The following is a 19,551-nucleotide window of genomic DNA, read 5'->3' as shown; positions in this document are numbered from 1 at the left end:
TCTTTCCTTCCCATCCCATATGGTAAGTCCCCTGACCCGCAGTTCTGGGTGACTTTCCCAAAATCTGCCTTTTTTCCTAGATCTCTCCAGTCCTTTTTTTCTTCACCCTTCTTCCTTCCCCTTATGCCTGAAGAAGTAGACACTGGCTCCGGAAGCTTGCCAGTCACAGCAGTCTTGTGTGTGTGTTTTCTGCTGCTGCTTGGGAAGTAGAATTTTTATTTAACTTTAAATCAAATCTGTTTAATTGGATAGACAAACCAGAATATTAAAATCTGTGGAAATGCAAATTGTGTCTTAAATGTTCATTGCAATAGATGCACATGTTAAGGTCAAATGTAGCTTTAAAAAAAAATGATTTCATGCATAACACTGAATGCAGCTGCCCAAGGAAAGTTGTGAAATAAGGTAAAGCTATTTGCTGAAAAGCTCTCGGGTTTCTAGCCATGTGGCAACATTAAGATAGCATGACATTTCAACAAGTTTCACACTCATTGGCATCGAAATGTTGCTACCAGGGCTTTTCATTTGTAGTATATGCTGGGAAACTATATTCACAAGTTAAGATGCTTGTTATTTATATGTTTATGGGTGATTGTTGCTGGCAATGCAAAACCTTACTGTATTATGATCACTGCAGTTTTATGGTTGCCTACAGATACATGTCAAAGCAGAAGGCTTCAGTACATCTGTAAGTGTGCTGGAAAATGTATTGTGAAATTTATTAATTGATTTTCTCATTTTCAGGTTTGAAGCGAAACTGCACTTTGTTTCACTAACATTAATGGAATTAAATAGTTTGTTTATTTTCCAGTATTGAAAACAAAGGAGAGTATTCCTCACTCCTTGCAGTAGGGGTGTGGTTTCATACCAGAGAACGTCTGGGCTCTTACATTTGGAAATAAAACACCATTCCAATTTTTCTGGATTAATTTCATTTTTTCCTATTAAAATTTAATTAATAAATGTATATAATGTGACAAATATGTTCTCTGACAGAGGGATGACAATATAGGCAGACAAGAATATTTACTAAGCTTTTTTTGAATTTTAATATAGATGTGTGTATATACATATATGAATATAAAAAATATGAAAATCCTTTATATAAATTTTTCAGTACAAATTAGTCTGTTGCGTAGTATTGGATTCATTTAGTGTATGCTCTCTACCAGAAGAGCAATACCTTGGCCACCACCAATACAAGCCGAACCAATTCCATACTTTCCTTTTCTCCTCCTGTAGAGAAAAAAAGCCTCATTACTCAATGAGAATGTCGCCAATTTTGCATGCTTGACAAAATTACATCATAACAAACCTGAGTTCGTGTACAAGATGGCTCGTAATACGTGACCCTGATGCAGCAAGTGGATGTCCCAGTGCAATCGCTCCTCCATTCACATTCAATTTTTCCATGTCCAATTTCAGTTCTTGTTGACAAGACAATGTCTGAGCAGCAAATGCTTCATTAATCTGCAACACAAATTTTCAATATGACCATTTAGTCATACATCCGACTGGAAGTACTAAAGTTTTTCCCCATCATGGTAGTTAGTTTTTTCTTTCTTTTTTTGCTTTTTTTTGGGGGGGGGGGGGGGGAGGATACTCATTTGCAATAAATCACAATGCATAAATCAAAGAAAAACTTAAGATAAACATAAGAAATGAAATGTGCCTAAAAGCTCAGTGCGTTAGTCTGTTGCATAGTATTGGATTCATTTAGTGTATGCTCTTCACCAGAAAAGCAATACCTTGGCCACCAATGTTAGTGAAACAAAGTGCAGTTGTATGTAAAGTGATGCAGTTCACTCTATTAATATGCTACTGCCATGCTAGTTAGAGTGTGGAAATAAAAGTATTCAACACAAGAAAATACAAACATTACTTTCTAACAATGAAAACAATCAATTTTTGGCAATATAATGTAATTGGATAAATAAAGAAAAGACCTACTCACCAAGCGGTGGTGGCACACACACATAAAATAAAGTTATAATTAGGTAAGCTTTTGGAGCTAGTGGCTCCTCCTTCAGGCAGAAGGGTTGAAGGGGAAGGAAGTGGAGTGAAGGAAAGGGACTGGATAGGTCTAGGAAAAGTGGTAGATTTAGGAAAAGTCACCCAGAAGGGAGACTTACTGGATGGGATGAGGAGGAAAGACTTTTCTTAGACCTCTCCAGTTCTTTTCCTTCACCCCTCTTCCTTCCCCTTCAACCCCTTCCGCCTGGAGGAGGAGCCACTGGCTCTGAAAGCTTGGCTAATTATAACCTCCTATTATGTGTGTGTTCTGCCACCACTTGGTGAATAAATATTACTTTCTGTGTAATGAAAATGACAATGTAATTGTACAGCTTTGTCATAATTATACTTAGTTTTACATACAAATAGTTTACTAATATATAATTGCCCTTGAGCTCCTGTGGTTTACTTACCTCAACTAGATCAATATCATTAAGTGTTTTGTCCGTGACCTTCAGCAACTTCTGAATTGCTGGAGCAGGCCCTATGCCCATTATGCTTGGGTCCACACCAACAACCGAATAACCGACAAGTCGTGCTAATGGTTTGTATCCATATTCCTTACAAGCCTCTTCACTAGCCAAAACAACAGCACCAGCACCATCACATATGCCCTGAAATATGCCACCACTGTTTAAAATTTTCAAAAATGGATTATCCACCTATTTGTATTATAAAAATCAAAAAATCTATCTTGAAAGTATGAGCACTCCATACTATATAGCTTGCAATTATCTTTTCCAAATATTTCTCAAAGAGAGAAGAAATAAGTTTCACATAAAATACTCGTTTTAAATGATCATACAGATGCAGATCCTGCAGTGACAACTCCATTCTTCTTAAAAACAGGTGCGAGTTTTGCAAGTCCTTCTGCAGTAGTTTGAGGTCGCGGATGTTCATCTACATCAACAATCACTTCTTTCTTCTTTATTGTCAGTGTGACTGGTGCTAGTTCTTCCTTAAAATATCCTTTATCATTGGCTGTCAAAAAATAAATCACGATATGGTAGTTATTGTGATCTAGGAATACAATAACAAATAAATAAGGATACTAATAGTGAACCATTTTGCCTCTTAAGCTCTTCTGTAATGTGATTTATTATAGAACCATTACTCTTAATAGAAATTGTGTCAATTAAGACTGTGCATGTGCAAAAAATTTATTTTGCAGTACAACACATGTATTTGTTAATACTAATTCCAAGTGCAACCTTCAGTAAATCAGACATGCTCAAACAAAAAAGGTGCAAAATAGCTGTTATGTTTAAGTGGAAAGACTTTCTGCAGCAAGAGTTTTTAGTGCCACTGTAAATCAGGGTGACCTCTGTATGTAATCAAAAGATTTCTCTAAAATTTCGTGTTGAAATTCCAAATCTCTCTGCATTTTTTTTATTTTTTTTAGTGCAAGTAAAAGTTTAACGTCACTAATTTGCATAGCCTCAAATGAAATTATTTGAGTTGCCACATTACCTATTAGTAATTATTCCAAGTTCAACAATGATTTACAGTTTCATAATAAATACATGAATTTTAACCTCTTGCCAGCCATTGAAATTTGCTCATTATCATCATCCATCACAGTTTTGTGCAGTGGCATGTTATTGTGCAATAGCCTCAACCTTATGAGAAACCTGTGCAGGAACATACTTCAAACTGACGGGAATATGGTATCAACAGATTTTGATAGTAATGATAGCTCTTGTTTATAAGGGGATGCTCTTCAAGCTATGGCCACTGTTGATTTTAAGCATGAGAATGCAAGAAAGTCAATGAAGTATTACTTTGCTCTGAAAGAAGAAAAGGACCCAAAGCCTATAATTCAGTACTATTCTACAAAACATGCATGTTTCGTACTTGTGTCACACTTCATACCCCTAAAAAGTATTTGACGAGGAAGGAGACAGACAACAGAAGGTTCCCAATATCAGTGAGCATGTGGGAAGTACTTGTGATCGAGCAACTTACATTCCAACAATTCACTACCCTCCTTCACCTTTCCCTGCACAACTCCACAAACAGTTGTTTTTGAATCAGAATTAGAAAGTGAGTTTTAACACGATGATTCTGGTCATTTATTTCCATTCCCTCCCCCCAAAAGTTTCTCAGAGTTTCCAGAGTGATTCAGAATATTCCCAAGATTTCCTTATTTTTCTGCTATTCCTGAAAAGTCACCACTCCATAAATAGTTTTATTCATTCAAGTTTGTATCAAAATACTATTGTTCTGGAAGAGCATTTAGCAATGATAAAATCTATCAATCTCCTAGTCTTTGTAACAGCTTACTCGTGTTTGTAACCTTCGCTTACTCTGAAAAAACCTATCCTTTGCGTAAAGTTCTACATTTACCATTATTATTTTATATTTATACCAAATTACTCAAAGTTGTCCTCAAGTAACACTCAGTCCAAAGAAGAAAACACAAATCATCCAAGGAAAAATGCTTCCACTCTCTTGCTAAATGATTAATTATGACAGCCAAAATCTCTCTACTGGATCCCTCTTCTTTCCCACCATTCAGTTAAACATGGCTGTGTAACATCTTAGATTAAGGGTCGGCCTGCGACAGCAATCGCACAACTTGCGTATGCCCTGCTAGACGCTGCCGCGAGCGTTAAGAGTGCATTGCGGTCGCAGGTGCGTGTGTTGCGTACGGGCCACGAGGTACTGCCATGAGCGCAACCGTATATATGTGCCAACGGAGTTCGGCCAGATCTCATTTTGTTGGCATCTCATTCTTGCCTATTCTCTTATTTGCTTAGCTTTTATTCATTTATGGCTCATGTTATTGTGCTCTCTTTCAGCCATTCTCATTGTTTTGATTTACTCTGAATTGAAAAGTGCTCATTTTGGCATTTCACTTTTGCGTATTTCTCATTTTGCTAATAATATGCTCATTAGCTTTTTACAGTTGAATTAACATAGTCTCATGTACTGTTTGTTGATTTCAGCCTGATCATATTTTGATGTTCTTTAAATACTGTAATAATGATTGGAAGCATTTCTTCCCTTAAACTTGTGTAAAGTATTCTCGGTGAAGAATTTGTTCTGTGACACAGGTGTAAGGTTTTGAATATAAATTGTATACGAAACTGTGCTTTAAAAGGAATTTATTTTTTCAGTTTGTACTACATCAGACAACAATTTTGCGATATGACGGAGGAATTTGAGGGGCGAACCCATGGGAATAGTCTTAAGTGATCCCATTTACAAATAAAAATTTGTGTGACACAAAGAAGTGACACTGTAGGCACTGAAAATTTATATATATAAAATTATACGTCACAGCTGGTCAAGACAACGGTCTCCGTCCTGCCCTTAGAAGCACAGCAGTGAAGAAAGTATTTCTTTGCTAACTTGACTTCCCATTCTAGAGGCTTCTGACTGACCTTTTACTTTCAAATAAACATGGTAAGGGAAATTCTGGTTGAATGTCAAAGAAAGGGAGACACACACTTGCTAAATTTTGGAAAAATTCTTTAATCTACTAGTCTGTATGTGGTCTTCTTTACTTTTAAATTATTCATATTTTCAAATAAAGATAAAAATTACACTATCAAAACCTAACCTACAATAACATACACAAGAAGAGAGACTGCACAACCACATTTTTTTTAACTTACAATAAGAGACAAAAGTATGTAGTAAAAAAGTAAGATTCCTCAGTGATTAGTTGAAAAAGTCATGCAAGGGCATGCATATTTTATGAAGTTTTAAATTTATCACAATGAGAGAAAAATTCTGACATGATCTATGAAAGAAAATTTACTTTTTACGTGGTGTTATTTGCACAATTTTCTGCTAAATAAGACAGCTACAACTCTAACATTTTCAAGGAGACAGAATGGCTTAGGGAGGCAAAATTCCAATTATTCCCAACACATTCACATAAAATTTTAAAAACTATTATCTAGCTTTTGAACTGTTATTTCCTTCCTTGGAGAGGAAAAATGAACAGTGTTGGAAAAGGACAGGCAGAGTACAGTGACACCAGATTGGTAGAGACCCATCTGTTGGGAGGAGAGAGGAAACAAAGATGAAGGAGAATGTGTCAGACAGGAGATAACTTCAGTTCATACAAAACAGAAGGATGTAGTGCAAAGTGAAGATGGACGGTGTTCTGGCAGGAAATTTTTAACTCACTGGATCAAGTCATCACCAGGGACTTAAAAGTACATGTGTAATAAATCAAAATGTAACTACAGTTTGCCAGTGTGCTGGAACTAGTTATGGTGATGATGGGTGACAAACATGATGCAATGGGCAGTGGTTTGGGGCAAGGTAGTGTAACGTAGTTTTTTTTTTTTTTGTGTGTGTGTGTGTGTGTGTGTGTGTGTGTGTGTGTGTGTGTGTGTGTGTGTGTGTGTGTAATCAATATAGTTGTAATACAACACAATGAGTAAAAGAACTCAAAGCATTTATAAAACATTAAATCCACATCCCGTGTCACATAGTGTTTTGTCTTTCCCAACTCCTCAAAAAGTTTGAATTGCACATGAACCCCAATGGGCCAGGAATACCTTAATTGTCATTCATCACTAAATGCTGTATTAATAATTAATACTGACACAAGTTCATCAATCAGCTACAATGCTTGTTTGAATGTTGTCATAGTCATGAAGACAACCGACTTATGCCGATAAGTATCAAGCAGAACAATGGAGCAAAGTGAGACTCCTATGTGAACCACCTGTTCTTTGTATTTAATGTTGTGGTTTTATTGTATTGATATGAAATTATATTAAAAATCTGAATTTCAGAACAATATTTTGTAAAAAAAGGATTTCTCATTTTAAGTTTTCAAAAATTAAAGAGTTTGTGATTTTTATGGCTGCGAGGGTGCAGGGTTGTACGACTGAAGAAGTGCGTTCTGGCATCTAAGGTGTTGGTGGGATGCAAAAAATGTATTTAAGAACAAGTTAATGTCTTGGGAGTTCAGGGATAGTAGTACTGCATGGGAAGATCCAAATGGCCAATGTGGTGTAGCAGGCATTCGGGTCCCTTGGGTAAGCACAGCAGCTAGATATTAGATGTCACCAAGGTGGACACTATTTCTTTGTCCATTCATGCAGTTAAGACTGTTTGGTGGTGGTCATTCCTAAATGAAAAGGCATGCAGTGAACACATTATGTGGTAAACAACATATGTTGTTTAACATTTTACTCTGACTTTGATGTGGTAGTGCTGGGGTGTGGATGGGCGGGGCAGGCTTGGAAATGAATGAAATGAAGTCCCAGCAGTGTTAAGAACCTCAGCATATGGATAATGGTCTGGGAACATAATATGGTTTGACAAAGGATGTTAGGGGCATTAGGAAGGCAAAAGTGGAAAGTATATACAGGACGTTAGGGAGAGAGTATCGCATTTTGAGGGTTGACTTATAGTCATAGTCTTGGCAGACTAATGTACTGAGGCTTTTGAAGCCCTGTGTTACTGGGTGACAAGTGGGAATGGGTTGCTTCTGAGGTTTTTAAAAGTGGAAGATGTCCTTTTGGTAGGCTGAGAGGTGGAGACTGCACAAGATATTTGTTTGTGCAGATCTGTGAAAAGGAAAACCTAAGAGAACATATAGGTGTAGGAGTTAAGGAAATCATTATTTCCACATGACCGTAGGAAAAGGAGCACTTGATATGCAAGGAGTGGAAGTGATGGTTTTTAATAGTCGATTTTTTTATGGACTAATATTTGGATATAAGCTTTAATGAAATTAATACGAACATCAAGGTAGGTGGCTAAAAACCTCCACTTTTTGCTTTTCTCATAGTTTTAAGTCTCTGTGCAGTCTGCTTCTTAATTCAACTTTACTTCTCACTCTGTCCTTGTATCATCTGTGAACTAAATCTGATCCAATGCTTACCAGCATACTATAACCCTTCTCTCTCTCTCTCTCTCTCTCTCTCTCTCACACACACACACACACACACACACACACACACACACACACACACAGTGCTTGGGATTTTGCCTACTGAAGGAAAGTACTGGGCAATCTTGATGACATTAGTTTTATGAGCATTACATGTGGTTTAAGGCATGTTCCTTTGCCCACGTTTCTGTTGGAGACCTCATTAGTGGCCGCAAAGATAGTTAATTTCCAAAAGTATACTTTTTTAGTTAGCCAAAGCTGCCGAACTTTACTGGTAATGCACAGTGGTTAAGTTGCAGCTTCATCTGTCTACTAGAAAAGAAATATGAGTCACACCAGCATGCATTATGGAGGTTGCACAACTGAAGAATTGACACCATTTGCATTGTTTAGCACTAAGGCCCACTTATTTAATATGAGTCCTCCTCCTTTTCTGTTAAAAATATTTTCGTGAGTTTTGCTTTAAAAAAAATAATAAATAAAAAAATTATCCGTGAAAACTGTGTGCATTCAAGCATAGTAATGATAAAAAATAAAATACTGATAAAATTTTAGTGTCAGATAATCAAATTTAGTGGTCTGCTGGTCCCAGTGTATGATCTGTTACTGCCAATTTATCTAGTGGTGGTTCACTTTAACCATGAAATAACCTCACAAATAGTATAAATGGTCATGAAATTTAGTACAACGAAATTGGAGATAAAGGTGACAGATTTAAAGATTTAGACTGTATATAAATTAAGAATCTGTTAATGCTGAACCCTGCACATGCAAATCATTAGCATGTTGTTTTCCATTAAAGATGCTCAAATGTCAGTGTTTCAGCTTACCATTCTTCCATTGCATTTGTGATCGAAGGGAATATTTATCAACATCTTGTCTTGCAATTTTGTACTTCTCAGCCAGGTTTTCTGCTGTCAGTGCCATTGAAAGGTTGCAGTAGGTGTCTGTAAGACCAACCCACAGAGTATCCTCAAATTCAATTCTTGCTCCAAGAGGTGCTCCAAATCGGATATTACGCACAGCATAAGGAGCTTGGCTCATATTATCTGTTCCTCCTGTCAGAACTACTTTTGAGTCCCCTACGAGAATGTTCTGAAATTTATTACAAAATAAAAAAGTAACTGCAGTCTTAATTTGCAAATTTAGATGATGAACTTATATTTCTTCAAAACCGAAAAAAATACTATTTGCTGTAATTACACAGCTTGTGCTTAAAGCAAAAGGGAAACAGAAAGTTTCCAGTTAACATCAGCAGACATGTAACTTTCAGCTGCAGTTGCAATAATGGGGGCAGACATCTGCATGAATACATGTGAATCATTTTTAGAACAGAAAATTGCTAGCAGTAGTTTCCAAATTACTCAGTCTTTGGCAAATAGTTCATTTTATTCTGGGTTCTTCAACTATTTCCACTCAAATATGAAAAGATTACTTACATGAGCCCCACTGACTATAGCTTGGAATCCAGAACCACAAAGTCTATTGACAGCCAGTGCAGGTCGCTCAATGGGTATTCCGCATCTCAAAGAAACATGGCGTGCAATGAAAATTGAATCTGGAGCTGAAACCTGAAACAATATTCTGATTTATTTTCAGTATAAGTACAATCACCACATTCTCATATTAATGCTTATTATAACAGGCAAATGGACCATTTAAATGATTTAACTGCCGAGAAAAATCTTGTTTGATTGATTTTTTAAAGTATATTAAAAGTTCTTAATCTCAATGTATAGTAAACAAATTATTAGCCATAAAACTGTGTTGTACAAAAATGATACTGCTGCTTTTGCTTAATTACATTATAAGATACTGCCTTGCTGTAATACAAACTGAATATTTCTTCAAATGTAACAGGAGTAACTGAATAGTATATTTCTACATGATCACAGTTTCTAAAAATCGTATAAACATACATGCAAAGGATACAATGTGATTGCATTGTGAACAAGTAGAAAGCTTCGTGGTGGAGAACATCATTTCTGACAAATTTTCCTCATATCCTACCCCATCATGCACCCCTCACCCTAATTCTCCCTCCCCACCAACCCTTTAGATGTCTGCATTCTGGGGTAATATTTTTATTTGTTATGACTAAAGTGAATTTTTTTACATCCATAAGTACGTCAAACCTTACAATTAGGCAACATGAGCTAGAAAGAATAACCAATCCATAACCAACATAAATCAGTGCAACAAGATTCATCAGCTATCATTGTCAAAGAGTTTCTTTATCTGGAGCAAAGAGAGAACAGGAGGAAAACGTGGGAACATCATTTCACAGTGTAGTTCAGTACGGACAAGACAGGAGAGTTAAAACAGTTACTTTCCTTCACTATACCCATATCTTCTCTCCACATTAAATTTTACTCATCTCATTCTGTATGCCTCCCCAAACTTTCAGTGTTGAACCCTCTTTGTACTTTCATGTGGATCATACAGACAGTCTCTAGTTTGCTTTATTTATGCTGAAGGTTTCCATCCAACATTGCTCCAAGAGTGATCATTCAAGAATATAGCTTGTCTTTCCAACACTTTCATTACTGAGATGCAATAATACTATGCACTGAGCCCCAAATTTTTCACCTATACTTCAATTTCCTCTTCTTCCATGCCATAAGACAACTTGAGAATTATTTAGTGATTGCACACAGTAACTCTGTTGCCTTCTAATCATTGCAACAAGTGGGTATAATTTTTGGACAGCTCTAGAAAAACTTTCTCCTTGAAACCGCAGACACTGCTACCATTGGAAAAACTTTTCTTGCATGTTCACTTATGACCATCGCGTTGAGCAGTCACAAAATCTTCTTCATCCAAATCAATTTGATAGCACTCATGCCCAGTTACATCAGTTTAGCATTATTCACTGATACAACCACCACAAAGCTTTTTGGAAGACTGAATAAGAATTGGCAAATTGCAAGTATACACAGCCACAGTTGCCCCCACCCTTTTGCCCCTAATTTCCTTCCTTTTCATCTGGTTGCATGGCATCCTCTAATCTCCATTTGCTTTCCCTTCTCCAAAGTAGCTATGATCAAACACTACGGACCGATGACCTCAGCAGTTTGATCCTATAAGACCTTACCACAAAATCTAACACTAAGAAGTCCAGTCTCATCTATTCTAATCTTCCTGTTGTTTCTCTTCTAATGTAGGACATAAAAATAAACTTTCTGTGTGCAAACATATATGTTACCTTCCTTTCTTTTTTGTTTGTATAAGAAGGAACTTCTGATACCAAAAACTACAGTATCTTCAAACTTGACTCCTCTTTCCTGACAGCACTGGTGTCAGAAGTGAATAAAACAGATGTGTGTACAGTTCCACCGAGACTGACACGGTAGCTGTGAAGGTCCTACAGGACCCCTGAAAAGTGATGGCCAACAGGTCTTCAATGAAGCTACAATAGGCCTAGCAAGCACATAGTGGATAATCTCTCTGCTGTCAACAATGGCACGAGCCTTGGAAAGGATAGATACTTAAAATGGTTGATGACCTGTTTGTAGACCTAAATTACAATTTGGAACAACAAATACTTGGATATTGATTGGGAAGGTGTAGGAGATTGTGGATATAATAGAAAGAAGAAAGTTGGATCTGTTAGGGTTGTCAGAGACAAGATGGAAAGGAGGATAGAACTGAGAAAAGGTGATCGATTTTACTGGAGCACGAATGATGATGAAATTGACTGGGGAAAGTGGAGAGAAATGTGTTAAAAGAAGTGAAGAAAATACTGGTGAGTGATAGAATGAAGTAGATAAAATGTTACTGAAGTAAAAGACTATGGACATATTACAACTGTAAGCCCCCACAGGTAGACTGCACTTCTACAGCAAACACAAAATTTGAAGAAAGAATCCAGAAACAGATGGGGGGTGGGGGGGGGGGGGGGGAAGAATGTGATATAAATTAGGGATATAAAGACATATGTTGGAAGATAAACACAAAGGTACGAAAGTGTGCTTTGACCAGAAGATTGGAGAAGTCAAAATGAGCAAGATGAAGGACTGCTGGATTTCTGCCAGAGGAATAGTTTGTTGGTTGGTAACTCCTGGTTCAAGAAAGAGAGAGCCACAAGATTAATTGGTAAAATAATGACTTGAGTAGGAAGTCAGAAGTTTATTACACACAATACTCTTAATAGTGAAATGAATAGGAACATCACAGATATCAATGTAATACCATCAGAGGCCTTGGACAGTAAAAATGGACTGCTAATAATGAACCTGAGAGGTCAAAGGATAAGAAAGAATCAAAAAACTAGAATGGTTGTATAGGGGTATAGAAGCTGAAAGGAGAAGAGAGCAGGGTATAGCACCTCAGAACAGTGAAGGAAAATCTCCCAGCAGTTGAACCAAAAATGGTGAACGAGGAAGGTGATAGACTGAAGAGGACATTTGTGGCACAAGTAGTATATGAGAGTACAAGCAACAAAAAGAGATGGAAGGAAACAACTTGATGGAATAGAGAAACAAAAAACATAGTGCAGAAGATGAATAGAGCCTTTAGGATATGGTTCCAGAATAGGACAGTAGAAACTTTAGAAGATGAGAAAGAAAGAGGCTGAAGAGATAAGGTGGGTGGAAGAATGGACTAGGAGGAGGATAGTGAAAATTCAAAAAAGGTCCTATATGGGGTGGTTAAAAGTAAGAGGTGGGAATGATATGACAGACAATGATTAAATAGTAAACAAAAGTAGCCAAGGGGTAGAAAATTAAGAGGAAATCAATATCATGTGGAGGGAGTATCCTGAAGAACTCTTGAACCTAAATGGAACCTGGAATGAGGAGGAGGAAGAAGAAGAGGAACTGCAAACAGAAAAAATTTAACATGGAGAGAAGTGGAAGATGCACTAAGAAAGATAAAAAGAGGGATGATACCAGGTTTGGATACGCTGAGTGTAGAGATACTAAGAGCAGCAGGAGAGATGGGGACACAATAGCTTTATCAAGTAAAATAAATTGTGTGGAAAAAGAGGGGGAAGCTATATGACTGAAAGAAGGGAATGACTGGCACATCTTCAAGAAAAGTAATACAAAAAGAGTGCAAAAACTAGAACAGAATCCACTGATGAGCCATTATACAAAGATCTGTGAGAAAGTTTTTGGCAACATGAATTTGGGCAAAAACAGAAGGAAGGATGAGCAAAGAAAAACATGGGTCCACATCTATAAGAATACCACTACAAATATAGAAAAGATGTATTGATGGCCTCCCTGGGCATTGAAAAAGCATAAGATTGTGTATGTAAAAACGAGATTTGAAAGTTCCTGGAAAAAAGAGGCGTATAAAAATAGATTATATGGAGAATAAGAGAAGTGTCCAATGAGAGTGCGAGATGTGTGAAAGAGTGAGGAGAGAATTCCAATTGGCTGGAACAAAGGAACAATTTCACGCAAGGAAGTGTACTTTCATTGGTGCTATTTGTGGTGATAGCTGAGACAATGAGCAGAGTGGCACAAATAATAATGAAGGAAAGATGAAGCCGTGGTGTTTGCAGATGATTTGACAATCTGTAGAAACAAGAAGCAGGAATAGTTGGACATGTGGCAACAAGTAGATATGGGACAAAACTTAGCATAAATAAATGTGAAATGATAAATGCAACAAGGAAGAAGGAGTGTCACAGCTAACTGGAATAAGAACTGGTGGGGAATGACTGAGGAAGGTGGAGAGTTTCAAGTATCTGGGAAGTTGAATATGCAAGAATGAAAGAAGCGACAGAGAAATAAATGAGCGGGGCAGACAAGCAGAAGCATTCTGGTTGTTAGAAGCCTGATATGGAGCAAAAATGTCCCTCAAAATAGCAAAAGAGGTACATATCAGGCATACTATGTTTCAGTGTCAGTCCTGACATCTGCCTCTTGAAGCCTGGGTAATGATAAGAACAGAGAGAAACAAAATACAAGCTAGTGAAAAGAAATTCTTGAGAAGTATTACTGGAGTGAAAAGATAGACACATTAAGGAATGAAAGGATCAGAAAATTAATGAGGGAGGACTCATTAAGAAAAGAATAGGTTAGAGGAATCAAAGTACAGATGGTATTGGCATGTTAAGCAAATGAAAGAGAAGAGGATGACCAGAAAGATACAAGAGATGAAACAGAAGGTGAAAAGACCTTGAGGAAGACCAAGAGTTAGACAGCTGAAATGTATGCAAAAGAAAGGAGAAGGCTGGATCAATGTGGAGAGACATGGTAAGAAGACAGAAGACAATTGAGAGGCTTATGTTCCAAATAGACCTCATCAGTGTCTTGAAACTGCGTGAGAAGAAGTAGTGTGTGACTAACATTGATAATGTTAAAGGAACTACTAAACACACTGCACAATGGAAAACCCAGGGTGAAATGTAACAATATTATGAAGAGGAAAGAAGTGTGGTTTCAGTTGCCCAAAACTGTGGTCATATGTGTGAGTTGCATTTGCATGAGAGAGAGAGAGAGAGTGAGTGAGTGAGTGAGTGTGTGTGTGTGTGTGTGTGTGTGTGTGTGTGTGTGTGTGTGTGGCGGAAAGCTTTATTTATTTCTGACAGTCTTTTTGTTGTGACTATCTGCAACTCAGCATCTCTGTTATAAGGTGAGTGGCAACTTTCCTCCCCATAATATTGCCACTAAAGATATTAGATATTTATAATGTATAAATTTGGGTATGGACCTAAGGTGATGCATGAAGGTTATGCAATGTACAGACATATAAATTTGTAGTGCCCTACATTGCATAAACCTATGTATTAGTTGTGGTTCATAATCTAATTCTGTACAGAGCAAGACTGACTACAAACTGTGGAGATGTGAAATTTCTGCTCACAATTTCATTTAAATTACATGAAAACTGCATTAATATGTACAAGTATTTCCTACTGTTGCTAAATTCATTTCTGGGACAATTATTGTTCAGTGGAAAAAAAACACACACACAACTACATCAATTATGGTACAACAAAAGACTGTAAAGATTTTTATGAAATATAAATCAAGATCACTACATATCATATTGCCAATGTGCTAAGCAGATTTGTATATTTGTGGTCTGTAGATGCACTAACTTCTTAGAGATGCTAACAGACTATGTAAGATAAATACTTAAAGTAACCACTTAAATATTATATCTACACATTTAGTAGTTGGTAGTTTGTTTAGAAATTTCTGTATGTAGGTGGAGTTTGCAAAAACATGACAGCTGTGTAGTTACAGATCTTAATCTTGCACAGTCCTGGGATTTCCACAACAAAATGAAAAATGTAGGTTATTTGGACATACAACAACTGTTTTCTGAAATTGAAGATTGTAAGCAGTTTAGATTTTCTAAAAGCATTAAATTTTTACAGCTATGTTATACTTCACAAAAATAAACATTTGTAATTTGTGTTTTGAAATGACATTTAGTGCTTTACACAAAGTATTTCAGTTCATTTGCTGAGGCCGGCCACTATAAATTCTGTAACATGAGTTACAAATATAGGCTAGCTAATTTCATAATGAACTGTAGATTTAGGGCTCATCAGTCTCTGCATATACTTGGTTCTCTATTTTTTTCTTATCAGAACATTTAAAAACAAAGTATTTTAAAACCTCATAGCCCAAAATTAATTTTTAGCTCATTTTTCTCTGACAGAGGGCCGTTTCAAATGAAAACATTACAATTACAGCAGACTTGGACTAACATATTGAATGTTAGTATTTCTTACACTTAAAACGTTGCCAATCACAACAGAATCAACTTGATCAGGGCTGACGCGGCCTGCTGCCAGTGCTGCTCTGCCTGCAACCTCTTGCAACTCCATAGCTGATTTCTGGACAAATTTACCACCCATGGTGCCAAACGGAGTACGCTTTGCAGCAACGATAAAAATCCCTGTAAAAAAGTGAAATTTTACATCACATTTTCCTCACAAAGATACTAGTTACAACTATAGCTATCACTCAATTTGGCAAATAAAAGTCAGCTAATGTGCATGTATGATTGGATTGGTAGTAATAGCGATTTTTGTCCTCAGGGCCAACGACATCTGCTTTATTATCACCCAAATAATCACGTAAAAGAAATACTTCGTTTATTGTCCTTGGCGTTTTCGGAATTCTGTATTTGGCGTTTTTTTCCCATACTTGTTTACTGCAGATAGGCACCAAATTGCACAATACATCTGTTCTCGTCGCGCCTACAATCTGAGATACTTATTTAAAGCACAATTCTGGTAAATTGGAGATCATTAAGTAACAAAGTAAACGCGGAAATGTCATTTGATTCCCATCAGACAGACATCATATACCTACGACTAAAAGTGGTACCTGAAAGTGGCGTCCTACATTGCGAGGATATATTTATTTGAATCTGTATATTGCCGGGAACAAAAAATTGATTCTTACTATGAAGACGTTCACAATTGCGAAGTTTGGGTGGTAATTTACACTGAACAGGCCAGGCAGAACATACTTATACCCTTATCACATATGCGCCGCACTCACCTTTAGTTAAAGCAGCCATTTCTTTTTCTCTGGGCTGAAACACCGAAGCTATCTAACTGAACAAATTAATGGAATGACAACTTGACTACTGTAGACACACCACACAGATGACCTGCACTGAACAGTCAATTTTCAGCAGCCCTCGCTCTCGTATATGTGTGAGGGTTGCGGGTACCTCACATTCCAAGACCTTTGCTCGAGCTGAATGAACTTTAATCTTGTGTTGAGTGAAATAGAATGCACGTAACAGACTAGGTGGAGTAACTGTAGCACACGCTACGTGGACTTTAATCTCGCACTTGTGTCAGGTAGAGCCCTGGCTGGCCACAGATTAGGAAAGACGTGTTATAGAGGAAAAACTCATGCAAAACAAGTTGTGCACACACAGCCGTTCATCTACCAGTGAGACGAGCTTAGTATTTGTTTGATTGCGGAAGAGTAAAGTATTTAGGCAGTTGTCGCTTGCAGTGTCTAATACTTAGGCAAAATGTCAGATGAAACTGTTATGTAACTATCAAAATTCGCCATGACATTGACTGATAACATAAGATGATTGAGAGTACAGATTCATGCAGTTACATTGGCGTCTAGTTTGCATCCAACACTGTGCGATTACTATAAGAAATAGAACCGTTGCTACCAAACACAACTAACAAGGTTTTATACAAGGCGACTGATTTACCAGTACCTAGGTGACAAAACTCTGTCAAATTTTGTTTGCGATTTCTAATAACCTATTCATCGTCAGCTGCTGAATCTACATATAAACACAACCAACCACAGTTAAATGTGGGACAGGCTTAGACCTACTCTTTATTAGTGTCGTAATTCACGCCATGTCGTGTGAACAGTGTTGTCTTTTGTTAACACCGCTACTGTGTTTTAGAATACGGTTATTTTTCCTGTTTTATTAGCTGATGGGGTGTAAGTGGCATAACTGCCAGTTTGTTCTGTAGGTTTTTCCAGGAGACGAAGTCCGTCTTTACTGTTCGTATAAGGGTGAAATGGAAAGGCTGCAGAACATTGCCGGTACTAGTTTTCTCCATGAAAACTGTCCTTTTTCCCTACGACGTTTATCTAACCTATCTCCTCGTCAGTAGGTTCCACTTTAGCAGTTCGTCCTTACATTTCCTCACGTAATCAGGAGAGATGATGCAGTGGTTAGACACAGGACTCGTATTCGACAAGAGAGTGTGGTTCGAGTCATTGTCCGGCCATCCAGATTTAGATTTTCCCTGATTTCCATAAATCGCGTAAGGCGGATACCGAAATGTTGTTTTTTTTTTTCAGAGAGCACATCCGATTTCATTCTCCTATCTTTCCTCGGTTAGAGCTACCCATCTCTTCGTCGACAGGACTTTGAGGCCTGATCGTCTGTGTTCGTTTTATCAGCTTCAGAAGCAGCACGGCGCATCTATGATAATGGTGTCCGCAATTGATGAGTCATTGGGCAATATCTGTGTCGACGACTGATGTATGTCGATAATATTCCGTTTGGTTGTTACATAACGCATAGTCATCTTACAGCTCTTAGGACTTTCTCAAGAGAAACACGCTTCTAATCGTCAGCATGAAATTTCGGGATGTGTCCTTCGACCATAGATACTATGAAGGATGTGTCACAGAAACTACATTGATGTGAATGAAAGTTATATTTCTTAGGCTTTTCGCATTTTTCGTAACGATGTAGGTGGAACATTGTTCATAAGGCTTTCTAATTGCGTGTGTTTCTTTCAAACGTAAAAATTGGAATACTGTGCCATTTAAAATTTCTTTGTAGTGGACGATTCATAGCCAATGGAAACTGATCCAGAGTTAGCAAAGGTGTATCACAGTCTAACACAACAGTCGCGACGCTCACTGCTGTAAAAGTTGTTGCCGTTCGACAGATGGAGCGACACTAGCGCTCCAAGCGTCGAGTAAGGTGAACGTCAGACGCGTCGTAAGCATAATGTTTGTTTGCATCAATTCCCTATGTAATTTCCGAATTATTCGAGTTATTGTCTAGCGTCCAAGAGTGTATGTAGTATCAGAAGGCATCTGCGTTTCTGAAAATGATTCCAAAATATGCGCAAGTATGGACAAAAACCATGAGTAGAGTGGCAAGCTACACAACAAATTCGTGAAGAAACACTTGTGAAATTGACAGAATTAAAGCTTACCACGTTGACATCAAAAGAATATAAACACACAGATTCACATGTAAGAACCACAGACATGTACCTCTACATGCAAAAGCGATCGACAGCTCATTTATCGTTCGGTAGGCCTACTGTGTTTGTCATTGTCGCTTGTTGCCACAAGTATGACCTTCATCTTTATATTATTCTACGCGGGACAAGCAACTGCCAAATGGTGGGATAAATATGCTGAAAATATTATAATGAGCTGATTACATTACATGTCACGCAAAACCAAATATTTGAATAATTTTCAAACAATCTGTCTGTAGGCACTTTCCTTGTCCCGTAATAGTTTCGCTTCTGCACATTCTGAGACTTCACACGCGTTTGTAAGACACGAACAGCTGCACTTAATTCAACCACTTCATCGTCAAAGCAGGTCTGTGTTGATGATTCACATGAATCTGGCACTGATACATGGAGAGTCGAACTGGCTGCTTCTGTCTCATAGGACTGTTTTACAGCTTTAGATTGACTGTCGAATCTTTGTGGCAGTTTCTTCTTCATCGTCAGTTGAGAGGGCTTATTTGTAATGTCAAACAGTGTGTGTACTGCATCCCAAACGAGTTTGTTATTGTCTGCGTTCATGAACTGGTTTTGTTCGAAATGTAGCGAACAAAACCTAATATTATTATACAAGTAAACTGGATTTTTCTTTATAAGGTCTTGTCGTCTGCTAACAACTAGCCATTTTCTGCTCCTAAAACGAAACATTCATCATTTATACACATATAGTTTGCAAGTGAATCCTGACGATACAGTTTAGTAACATGATGGTATATATCTCCCAGGATCCCTAGGAAACCTAAAAAAAGAGAGCTGTGGTGTCTTCTTCCTGTTTTGTGCAATTTATTGGGCTACAAACGCTCCTGATGGTAAAAACCATTGCATAAATCAAAATAAACAATCACTATTCGCTTTCACAATCGCGCCGAACTCACAGTTCAGCCTACCGGCCGCTTGGGGCGCTGTAGGCAACAAAATAAGAGGCGAAGTGTCGTGACTGTTATGTTAGACT

At 37.5% G+C, this 19,551-nt stretch overlaps 1 protein-coding gene across 1 annotated transcript; it reads right to left on the bottom strand.

The window, feature by feature from the left end:
- Nucleotides 1-1,025: 1,025 nt before the first annotated feature.
- Nucleotides 1,026-17,928, bottom strand: LOC126267314 (3-ketoacyl-CoA thiolase, mitochondrial-like). The gene is made up of 8 exons (XM_049972410.1): nucleotides 16,351-17,928; nucleotides 15,573-15,739; nucleotides 9,316-9,447; nucleotides 8,707-8,971; nucleotides 2,819-2,994; nucleotides 2,427-2,627; nucleotides 1,316-1,470; nucleotides 1,026-1,236 (listed from the first exon to the last, which is right to left on the bottom strand). The coding sequence occupies exons 1-8, from the start codon at nucleotides 16,367-16,369 to the stop codon at nucleotides 1,152-1,154; spliced, it is 1,200 nt and encodes a 399-aa protein (XP_049828367.1). The 5' UTR covers nucleotides 16,370-17,928; the 3' UTR covers nucleotides 1,026-1,151.
- Nucleotides 17,929-19,551: the final 1,623 nt, after the last annotated feature.

The sequence above is a fragment of the Schistocerca gregaria genome, chromosome 4, assembly GCF_023897955.1.
Source record: "Schistocerca gregaria isolate iqSchGreg1 chromosome 4, iqSchGreg1.2, whole genome shotgun sequence".
Classification (NCBI taxonomy): Eukaryota; Metazoa; Arthropoda; class Insecta; order Orthoptera; family Acrididae; genus Schistocerca; species Schistocerca gregaria.
This window is presented reverse-complemented; position numbering and strand designations above follow the sequence as displayed.

What these genes read in the sequence shown, in the direction of transcription:
- LOC126267314 (XM_049972410.1), bottom strand. An exon ending in TCACTGCAGGATCTGCATCT is followed by an intron (nt 2,628 to 2,818) that starts GTATGATCATTT and finishes GGCATATTTCAG; the next exon opens with GGCATATGTGATGGTGCTGG. An exon ending in CATCTTGTACACGAACTCAG is followed by an intron (nt 1,237 to 1,315) that starts GTTTGTTATGAT and finishes TTTTCTCTACAG; the next exon opens with GAGGAGAAAAGGAAAGTATG.